The sequence below is a fragment of the Oryzias melastigma genome, linkage group LG6 (assembly GCF_002922805.2).
Source record: "Oryzias melastigma strain HK-1 linkage group LG6, ASM292280v2, whole genome shotgun sequence".
In the NCBI taxonomy this organism is placed as follows: Eukaryota; Metazoa; Chordata; class Actinopteri; order Beloniformes; family Adrianichthyidae; genus Oryzias; species Oryzias melastigma.
In genome coordinates this window covers 29,263,844-29,275,790 of record NC_050517.1, presented here as the reverse complement: position 1 = coordinate 29,275,790, position 11,947 = coordinate 29,263,844, and the positions used below count along the sequence as shown (strand labels likewise).

Genomic DNA, 11,947 nt, shown 5'->3' with positions numbered 1-11,947 from the left:
CCTGCAGTAACATTATCCTGGTTTAACATCCTAACGTCCTGCTGAGGATCAGATGTGAACAGATTCATATCACTATGGACCCAGGTATCGTTTAGTCTCATATTTCAGTGACAAATCCTATAAGGTTTGTTTTGATCATTTATCTTCAGAAGCAAAAATCCTGTAAAGTGGTGTTCCCCAAGGTTCTGTTCTGGGACCCTTTTATCTTCCCCTTGGTAAACTCATTAGCAAACTTTCCCACATTTATATCATCTATATGCTGATGATATTCTGGTTTATTGCTCCTTTGATGAAAATAATTACAAAAATATTTCCCATGTTTTAGTCCAGAGGTCTGCAACCTGCGGCTCCAGATCCACATGTGACTCTTTTATCTCCATGGTGGCTCTTTGGCCAAACATAAAAGAAGTCATGGAGACCCAACCATGTCGACTGTCAGAGTTAGCAGCTCCCTGCTAAAGACTACCTAACCAAAACTACCTTAAAAAAAATAAACAAAGCCAGCAAACTAAGACTACCAAGATCCAACCCCAAACTAAAATAACAAAACCCAGCAGTGTAAGACTGCTGAGGACAAAGAGGGGAAAAAGAACAAAAAAATAAAATAAAAATAAAAATGATGATAAAGTACCCGCCCTCTAAAGACACCTCGGTTCACTGAGCTCCTCCGTCCCGCCTAGTCTCAGGATTCTTGGTGTCTGGTTCAACAAATCTATGAGTCTAGAGTCCATTCGAAGCTCCTTGCTTAAACTGTTTTTATCACCTGAGGAATGTATTTGTTCCAGTGGCGGGCCGTCAGGGCCTGCAAGGCCTTCTCTGCTGGCCTAAAAATATCTGAATCACAGACTGATATTAATTATTATTTATTTCCGTGAATACGTATTCTATAATTCCAAATGCTCTGTCTTCGTCCTTTCATTGCTGTCTCCCTGGCTGCGCTGCTTCCAGACGTGTATTTTCCTATTTAAGCATTAACCAATCACATTGCAGCACCATTTGTTGCTAGGGTCAAAGAAATCTGCCCGGAGGCCTTCACAATCAGTTCTGCGGGCCCTGTAGCATAAAATACTTGTCGACCAAACTGTTGATTCAACCAATCAGATTTGGAGTAGGCGAAATCAACGCCAGCTAGCAGGCGTACGGAAACGTCATCATTTTCACGAACTTTGATTGGACAGCTCGCAGCTCGCTCTGGTTCTGCGTTATGTGACGGACACAGGTGCCGAGGAGCGGCGTGTCAGGTTTGAGGATGTTGCCAGTGGAAAGCATCTCATCATCTGATTTTTGGTGGAAAATGAATGTCTGGGTAAAGTTGTGGCACAGTTTTGTCTGGCACGGGTAAAGGAGTTCCGTGACTCCGTTGAGCAGGAGTGAAGCTGAAATCTACGCACCGCGGGCGCTCCGAGCGCACGAAGGGGTGCAGAGCAAAATCCTCGCGCGCACTACCGACAATATTATTTTCCAGACACAGACCAGATTTCAAGATCACAAAAACTGATGTTTGTCTCCCTCCTCGACCACAAGAGGCTTCAGGAATACCAGAACATTTCCCGCATGCAGCCTTTTCCAGCTTATCACAGCCACGGAACACTTTCTATCTGCGAAACGCATGGATTCTGCACGACAGAGTGATTGAAATCTTCTTGAGGATAGAAAGGATGGATTTTGTGTTTAAATAATCTGGATTTTTGGTGAGTAAAATTTTGCTATCTCCCTACATAATATTGAAATGTTATCAGGTTATTTTTTCTGCTTTTGGTGTGTGTGTGGCAGTTGTACCTGCAGTAGAAGTTTTATTGCCATAAAATAGTTAATGAGGGTTGGATTGATTCAGATGGAGCACTACTGAAGGCCTAGGTGTGAAATGCACGGCCCGCCACTGATTTGTTCTGATGGCGTTTTTATCTGAATGTTCAGGATTCTGCTGAATAAAGTTAACAGTTTTTCTGATAAACTGAATTTTTAGCAGATGATTGGTTGGATACTTTCCTATTGACTGCATGTGTCCTGAGCTAACAGCTCCAGTAACCAGAAGAAAGCAAATATCCTTACAGATCAACGGGTCGGGATCAGAACCGTCTGGTCGCTGATGTGAATCTGTCCTCATTTTTGCCTTTTTTCAGTTTCACAGTTTAAAGTTGGGCTTAAATAAAAACAAAGATGGAAGAAGACCAACAAGCAGAGCAGCAGGATCTGAGGTTCTTTCTCGACCCAAATGGGGCTCAGCAGAGAAGGTGTGGGGGTTTGAAGTGAATCTGTGCGGGTGGGGGCTGAACGCATACCTTCATCAGGACGGTCTCGCTGAGCTTCTCCCGGTTGACAATCTTTATGGCCACTTTCTGACAGGTTACACAGTGGACGCCAAGCTTGACCAATCCTGGAAAGAAAGGAAGGAGAGCATCAGATGGGGGTTCAGGACGAGCACACGTCCTGGTTTTTGGGTTCTGTAACCAGATCAGATGAAAGCAGAATCTGTAAAACTTCAGAGCTGGAGACAGAGAAAAGCGGGCATCACTTTGGACTAAAGAGGTTCAGCCATGATCAGAACATCAAACTGGTTTTTCTCTTCTTCTCACTCTAACCTCACCAAGCATCCCTCTGGCTGAGCAGCAAGTTTGTCCTCCAGCATCCACAGCAGGAAAGCACCAGGACGCCAGCCGCCTCTCCCTGAGGCGCTGACCCGTCATCAAACCCTCCGTCCTCTGCTCCAGACCCCCCCACCAGTCCGATCCTTTTGTCTGAACCACATCAGTGGAAACATCTGAGGAAGTGCTCATCAATAGACTCTTCATGCAGGATGCTACAGTTTGTGTTTGACGGTTTGGGATGGCCCAGCGTCTAGAAATCCTCCCTTTATATTGTCTTTCAGAGTGGACTTGGTCATGCCCCGCCCCTTATCTAGAATAAAAATCGTGATTTGTCTCATGTCAGTTAAGTGATTGGAGTCTAAAGCGTTTGTAGATGGAGGATGACAGGAGAAAAAGTCACAACTCATCTTCATCCTGATCTGCAGCGGGAAACACCTCCAAAACGAGGCGCCGTCCAGCGGAGCGGCTGCTGCCGTCAGAATACAGAAGAGGAAAAGGTTGAAAACACGGCAAACCCTCAGATCAGAACCTGCAGCTGTTTTCAGAGCTTGGAGACATTCTCTGTCCTCCTCCTTGCACTACACCACTGATGTGATGCCAAACCTTCAGGAAACATCACCAGCTGACTGAAGCGCTGATCACAGACAGCTGGACTTCCTGTGCACCTGAGAGTTACCTGTGACGTTCCCTGCATGCTTAAGAATACAAACTCTTCTGCTGCATGAAAGCTGAACATCTATGCATGTGACTGGCCTGACAGATAATGCAGTCCAGACTGTTAAAGCGGTCTGTGAGACTGAAGGGGTTTGGAGAGCGCTGCAAACACACTCCAGCAAATGAACACAAGAGTGAGGGGTGTGTCACTCCTGCAGCAGCCATGTTGACTGGAGGAGTGACAGACAGGAGTGTGAAACACGGGTGTGAAAAACCTCAGTGGGAAAGACGTGATTGTGAGAAACACACGTGTGTGACATCAGTTTGAACTTCACACGCTGCAGTGCACGCCGGTGTGAGAGCGAGTGTGACGGGTGTGAACGTCACTGATGTGAAACACCATGACAGTGAAACACATGAGTGGGTTAGACAGGGATGTAGATGGTTACTATGGCGTTGCCATGGAAATGGAAAGGGGAGGGAAGCGGTTTATGATCATTGATGGGTGCTCGAGAAAAATTAATTAAGGTGGTCTCCCATAAAAAAAATCTAATCTCAATTAGGGCTGCCACATACGATTATTTTAATTGTCGACTTATCACAGATTATTTTTTCTGATAACTTTACATGCACAAAGTGGATAAGTTAAAGAAGTTAAAGAAATATGAAAAAGTCCTGAAGTTGACCTAAGTTTCTGAAAAAAAATTGTAGTAAAATTTCTTAAAAATCCCTAATACATGCCAATTTTGCAAAAATATTTAGTGTTTTGCTTAAATATGAGCTAATTTCCAAATTAGCCAAAAATGCTAGCTAGTTGCTAAAATACTAGCTAAACTCCAAAATAGCCTAAAATTCCTCAGTAAACTTAGTCAAAAACGTTAGCATGTTGCTAAAATAGAAGCTAAACTATAAATTAGTCTATAAAAACCTCAGTAGATAACAAATTAGCCAAAAATGTTAGCATGTTGCTAAAATATTAGCTAACTCCAATTAAAAAAAAAAATACTATAAAAGATGAAAACATAGCCCATGAATATATTTAATGGTTTGTTGCTAATCTACCTAAAATTTTGAAATTTTATAACTTTTTTATTTATTTCCTATGGGGCATATTTTACTCAATATTTTAAAAACTATCAAGTTTAAGAAAACCAAAAGTACGAGCAGTAATGTCCTGAACAAGTTGAACGTTTTGATACCAAGATTGATGAAATCAATGACATTGATGGAATTTCTACGTGCCGGAAATGTACGAAAAGAAGCAGGAGAATCACTATGGTGGGAATTCTTACTAAGCATTACACAACTTTGCTAGACTCCATATAATATAAAGTAACAACTAATCGACTATTAAATTAGTTGTCGACTATTTTAATAGTCGATTAGTCTTCGATTGGTCAACTAATCGTGGCAGCCCTAATCTCAATGAGACTTCCTGGTAACATATAGGTTGAATAAAAAATGACTAATTTCTCAAAGACACACATGTGGACACACGATACACTAACAAGAATAGAACCACAACAGAACCAAAAGGTCTTTCCTATTTTATTTCTGGCTAAAACAAAGTTTCAGCAACATGGAAACCACTTTGTCTTCCTGCTGGAAGCTGGAGGGTCTTAGCGCTGCACCCCAACCCCACAAGAATCCATTTCGTCTCCAAAAGTTGGAGTCTGGTACCAGCAGCTTTTTTCAGCACCTTCAGGCTGGAAAGTTCAGCTCAAAAGACAAATCTGGACATTCATCTTCACACACACAGATCTGCTTTGTTCTTGTTCAAAATGCTCCAACGAGGAATTCCTCTGAAAGTTTTACAGAACAGAAACACGACAAACACGAAGTAGCCGTCCGGACTGTTGGCAGGAGCAGAGTCAGAGAAAAACACATTTATTCTGATGGATTATAATCTGAATGAGTCCTTTCAGAGATTAAACTGGCTTCAGACATTCCACTGTAATCCAACAGCAGCTCTCTTTAACTGCTTCCTGATCCTCACCATCAGGAATGAAGATGTTTAACAAGTGAGTGGGACATCTGTCTTTCTCAGGAGGATCACGTTCATGTGTCAGTGAGGTGTGATGGTATTCAGGACATGACCCCATAATAATTCTCGATACACCAAAATATCGGTTAATTTTAAGGAATAACTACGAATCCATCACCATAATTTCGATCCGTCAAAATGAGTCAATAAAATGGGCCGATGATTAAAACCTCACTGGTGCTGCGGTTTCTGTGGGAAAAAGCTCGGTTGTGATGTAGAAACTGAAATGGGCGGGGCCAAACGAAGTCCACTACATTAATAAACCATCCACCTGCAGACAAATAGATCCATTGACGTCTTCGTTTTCCTGGTCTGAGCTGGAATCTGGTTCTATACTGTACAACTGGATAGATCTGAATACTGCTCGTCATTTTTGTTGCACAACAAATGTTGGGTAGTGGTTTTAAGCTAGCAGCAGAGCATCTCCGCAACAGGGAGAGGAAGGAGGCGGGGCTGCTCGGTATCAACCATCCCCACAACTCAAAGCAGAATTTGGAAGAAATTCAAATCTTCATGCAGACAAATGAAACCAGGTTTTTAGTTGATCTTCTCAGAAAAGAAACAGGAAGTCACATGTATGTCTTCAGCGTTTGAGCCGACCCTCAGGCTGCTGATGGTACCTGTAATTTAAAATGACACCAACAAGTCTCTCTCAAAAATGTTTCTCCAACTCTAATCTTTCTTGGAAGACATAGTCCCTCCAACATGTCCTGGGTCTTCCCTACTGGTGCTAAATGTCCAAAACGCCTCCAGATGGAGGTCAGAAATACGCTAGCCATCAACTGTCTTCATGTGGAGGAGCAGCAGCCCTAGTCCCACCTCCTCCTGGGTGACAGAGCTCCTCACTCCATTTCTATGGGAGCGTCCTCCAGCTGTTGTCAGTCAAATAGTGAAGAAGTGACTGTGTAGGGTTCATATGTTTGTAAATCTGACTGATGACGTCAGTGCCTCCATGCGTCACAAATTATCTGTTCCTGCAAAAAATCTCGAATCCCTACAACTAAAACTCGGTTCTAGTGATACTCAGGTTTCAGGGTAGTCTACAGGACTAGAACAGCTGCTGTGTCTGTAACAAATGACATAATCAAAGCTCTGTGCAGCCCTCTTCGTGGAGTTTCTAGGGTCTTTGATTCTGTTGACTACCAGCTTCTACTACAAAGACTAAGTCTTATTGGTCTGTTGATTCTGCTACTGAGTGTAGGGCTGCCACAAACGATTATTTTAGTAGTCGACTAATCACCGAATATTTTTTCCAATTAGTCGACTAATCGGGTGATGTAGTTCTTAACAAGTGGATGTAAAGAACAGATCTTAACCATCATTAGCTTTAAACTAACTAAAAACTAGATACATTCAGACTAGCATTATCTGCAAAATGCAAATGCTGTAAGCTGAATTTGGCTGCTGAAGATGCTGAAATTGATAGCTAAAAACGCTGAAGCTGAGAGCTGAAAATACTGAAGTTGATAGCCAGCTAAAATATTAGCTAAATGCCAAATTAGCCTAAATAAAAAAAGCCAATAACATAAAAAGTTAGCCAAAACAGCTAGCATGTAGCTGAAATATTAGCTAAATTCCCAAACAGCCTAAAAACCGTAATAAATGCTAAAATAGTCCAAAAAGCTAGCATAATTCCAATGTAACTATCAACTTTACTACACTCTGACTAAATATGATAGATATTAACGACTAATCGACTATCAAATTAGTCGTCGACTATTTTAATAGTCCATTAGTTGTCGATTAGTCGACTAATCGTGGCAGCCCTAATTGAGTTGTTTAGAAATGATCTCTTACAGAGAATCCATTGTGTGATTGTTGAAGAAAATCGGACTTTGTGAACATCAATAATGGAGTTCCACAGGGGTCTGTATTGGTTACTGTCCTTTTTTAATAACCTAGGTAGTCATTTGCCAAATGTTAAACTCCATCTTTATGCAGATGATACCATCATTGCTCATTGTATCAGTCACACTGTGAATCAGCTTCTGGAATCCTTCCATCTCCTTCAGTATTCTCCTCATCAGCTACAGTTGACCCTAAATGATTAAAAGCCAAACTCGTGTTATTTTACAGGTCTCGTTCACATGATCCACGTCTGTATGGCTGATATTCATACACTGGAGGGGGTAAATATTGAAAAAGTATCTACCAATAAATATCTGGATGTTAGGATTGATGACAAGCTGTCTTTTACCTCTCACGTTGACCACTTGCTACAAAAGTGAAAGACACTCGTGGGTTCTATTACAGAAACAAACCTTGACTTGTTCAGAGCTCCAGTTTTAAACAATGGGGACATTCTGTATCTGAATTCTGCCTCTTCTGGACACAGTTTATCCTAGAGTCCTGTGTTTTATCCCAAAATCTCTTGGACTTTCCTCAAAGTCAGGGACAAAGACACTGTCTAATCTTCACCTCTAAGACCATTCTCTGTAAACTGCCTTGTGCCGTCTTCTATCTCCTGCATAAAGAACACTCGCTTCTCTCTGCTCCCAGATTCCTCTCTGAATCAGGAAAAACAGCCTTTTAATATTCAAAACTCTCTGCGTCATGTGACCTAAATACCTTGAATTGCTTTAAAGCAAAGCTTTCTGAGCTTTTGAAAGAAATATCCACGTCACTCTTGACCTGACTGTATCACTCAGGATCAACCTTTTGTATTTTTATATATTCTGTTCATTTGAACTGTATTTTATTTCTACTTTATTGTTTTAACTGTATTTATTTTTGTGTGATAATGCCTTTCAGCCCAGGTCTCCCTTGAAAAAGAGATCTCATCTGAATGGAACTTCCTGGTAAAATAAATAAAATTCTTCTTCAGTCTCGACCCAAAACTAACATGAATAAATACAGAACTCTGTTGAATATTTGAGCTTTGCTGCTTTTTCTGAGTTCTGCTCAAAGAGAAACGGGCCAGAATGGTTAAAGACTGTAGAATTCTGACCCAACAGCACCGATAGAAGTCCGCCTCGTCCCCAATCAGGTCAATGGGAGGCAGAGACACCTGATTGGATCAAATTTAGACGCTGAGAGAAGATTTTAAACGCAAAATCAAAGATAGGGTGAAAGCGAGATGAGGCACTACGCATCTGAAAACGTTGGTGCTGCAATCAAAAAAATATTTTTTTAAAGAAAAAAAAGTTAGAAAAACGAAAAAATATTATTATATATTTCTTTGTAAAGTACGTCTTTTTTTCTTAACACTTGACATTTTGTTTGGAACTTAGAAAATTTTGATCTCAAAACTATGACTTTTGCGTGCAATTTGGTGGCACAAAAATCACTCCATTGAAACGAGGGTGGAAGATACAGACGAGAGGATGGAGGAAGATGATTTGCTGTGGCGCCCCCTAGAGGGAGCAGCTGGAAGCTAAAGTCTGTTGGAGTGATGCTGCCCCAAAACACAGAACACTTTCTGTGCGTCATCACAACGACCAGAGCGACGGTACCGCTGCCGTCTGGGTCCACATACTCAGGTTTGTCATCCATCCTGAAGAAACGGTTCCTGTAGAGAAGCTGAGTGAAGGAACGGTCCGTTCTCGGCTGCATTCAGCCTCTGATGCTCCTCAGAGAATCGTTCACTTCTCCATGGTCCAATATCCACAGAGGAGTTTATATGTCAGGTGGAGGGGTGATCATGATGTGGGGTTATCTTCAGGAGTTGGATCTGAACTCTGAAACCACCAGGACCAAGACGCTTCATAAGGACACGGGTCAGCCACACATTAGATTCAGAATCGGACTTATTTTATCAAACCCAGGAGCGTTAAAGCCCCGCCCCCTCAGGTGGAGTGTTGACCTGTCAGATTTTCATTGTCTGATGAAAATGTTCTGGTTTTCTTCCGGTTTTCTCACTGCGATCCGTTTCCTTTGTTTTTGGGGGGATTATGGAGCGTCTGTGTCAGCGGAGACGGCAGCAGCTCGTCGCCATGACCCAAATACGGCAGCGGGCTGCTCTGATTGGCTGAGAGAAAGCAGGGCTGCAGAGAGCTGCACATCAGCCGCAGCAACTCTGCTGAGGCACCAGAGGAAAACGGAGCACAGTAGAACCAACACAGAACCAGAACCACCACCAGAACCACTATAGAACAATCATCTAAAACAGCACAGAACCACCATCAGAACAATCATCAGAACCACCACAGAACCATTCTCAGAACCACCTTCAGAACCACCACAGAACCACCACAGAAACACCATCAGAACCACTATAGAACAATCATCAGAACCACCACAGAACCACCATCAGAACAATCATCAGAATCCCCAAAGAACCACGACCAGAACCACCACAGAGCAATCATTTAAAACACCATCAGAACCACCACAGAACCATCATTAGAACCACCACAACTTCTCTGAATCAAGAACAGATCCATTTCCAGCATCCATCTCATTGTGCTTCAGTTTTTGGGCTGCAGGATGAAACGCTGCAGCCTTAGTCCTGCACCAGGTCCATGCAGATCCAGAGAACCCGCCTCAGAACAAAAAGGAGTCTGTCTGATCAGAAGAAATTCACACAAACATTTCATGTTGGAGTGGGTTGTGCTATTTTCACTATTTTCATTCTAACTCAGGAACTCGGGTCATGTCAGCGAGTCTGCTATGAGGCTGACAGCCTGAGAAGGTTTTTGAACCAGGAATCTTCAGGGAAACAGAGGATGAAGTTCCAAAGAGTCAAATCATAAATACATGAAAGTTTTCTTTGTGTTAGGAAGTACCGGTTTCAGGTTCTGACCTTCAGTGGCTGTGGTGCAGTGGTAGAGCGGTCGACTCCTGATTGGAAGATGGCAGGTTATACGAGTACACGCCATTTATCATTTAGAAGAATCAATTCACCAGAAAAGGAAAAGTGATGCTGAGTAAGAGCTGAATCATGCTCTCCTATGGGGTCCAGATGACCCGACCCGTATACTGATGTGTGATCCCTCCCATGACAACGGTGGACATGATCTCATGTCTGCCATGGACACCAGTGAAGATAAAAAATCCTTGAAAAAAACAAACTTCTGCGCTTTCTTGTGTGTAAACATGACTTGGATATCACAGGGTTATGTAGAAACTACTGTTGAGAAAATCTTGGAACTTGTGTTTTCCTTCACTTGTGCTTTTTTGTGATTTTCCAAACACAATCTGTCCGATCACACGTTCATGTAGAAGAGCCAACACATTCTCATTCCCAAATCCTCACATATTGACGATTGGATTCATTTCTCTCCACGTCACTTTTTGAGGTTGTGGGTCTCCCAAACTCCTCTTTCTTTTTATGTGCCGACTGTTCCAATTAAATCAGGGGTCCGATTGTTTTGTCGGACGTGCTACCGGAGACGGACAGAACCTTGGGAAGTGGCTGGTACCCATACCCTAACCTTAGCCTGGTCCATGTCTGGTACCACGTCTGGAACCGGTACCAATCCGCGTTCAGTGCTGGTTCTGGATGTGGTACTGGATGCAGATCTGTACTGGACACCAGTACGATCCACATCTAGTACTGGTTCAGATCCACGCCTGGTACCAATACCCATTTAGCTCTGGTACCGATCCTTTTCCAGTACCGATCCACTGGTACTGATCCATATCAAGTACTGGTATCAACCCTTGTCCAGTACCGGTACCAGACGGCGATTAGAACCGGTACTAGACCCATCTGAATCTGGTACCGATCTGCCTCTAGTACTGGTATCAATCCACGTCCAGTACCCATCAGCTGGTGCTGGACATGGCTCGGTTCCTACGTTCAGTACTGGTCCTAATTACTACCGATCTGAGGTACTAGATTAGGATGGAATCGGTACCGATCCACGGTACAAGATCGGTTCCGGCATCCAAATACAATCCGAACCCATCCGCATCTAGTACCGCAGATCTGTACCGATTGGGATCAGTACTGAACGCAGTAACCGAGCCAGCGGATGGGTACTGAAACGTGGATTGGTACCAGTACTAGATGCACATCAGTACCAGATGCAAATCGGTACCAGCGTCCAGTACCGGTATTCATCCGTGTTTAGGGTTCGGATACCGTTAAGATACCAAATAATACACTGGTATCTGGTATCTTAACGGTATCTGGTACCGGTACTGGTCTAATACCTTGATGTGGACTGCACCGGTATCCTAACCCGGTACCAAACGCGGTACCGGTATCCTAACCCTAACATTAACCCAGTACCAAATGTGGATCGGTACCGACCCGTGTCCAGTACCGGTACCAATCCACATCCATTACAAATACTGATCTGCATCCGGTACTGATCCATATCCAGCACCAATTCGCGTTCGGTACCGGAATAAGTTTAGGGTTAGGATACAGGTACCGATCCGCGTTTGGTACCAGGTTGGGGTTAGGATACCGGTGCGGTCCACGTCCAGGGTACCGGACCAGTACCGGTTTGGAGCCCAGATGTTGGGGAGCCTTGATTTAACGGGATCAGTCAGCACCTCAAAAAACGACGAGTTTGAGAAACCAAAAACGTTTTTTTTCTGCTGAGGATTCTTAACCAAACGTCAAAATGTGAGGAGTTTGGAATGAGATCGTGTTGAAAGAACAGCCGTCAGTGCTGGTGACAAAAGCTGGAAATCCTCTCAGAGCGTTTCATTTTCCAGGAAACTGACTTAGTGTCAAGTTTTCAGACCTAAAGTCTGACAGCAGCCGCTG

General features: G+C 43.1%; 1 protein-coding gene across 1 annotated transcript in view; it reads right to left on the bottom strand.

Moving 5' to 3' along the window:
• The window catches only part of brsk2a (BR serine/threonine kinase 2a), a gene marked incomplete in the record, with an annotated part of 69,793 nt that overhangs the window by 36,225 nt on the left and 21,621 nt on the right, over positions 1 to 11,947 (bottom strand). The window contains 1 exon segment of the mRNA XM_024280810.2: positions 2,283 to 2,377. Within this exon segment, the coding sequence (XP_024136578.1) occupies positions 2,283 to 2,377 (95 nt within the window).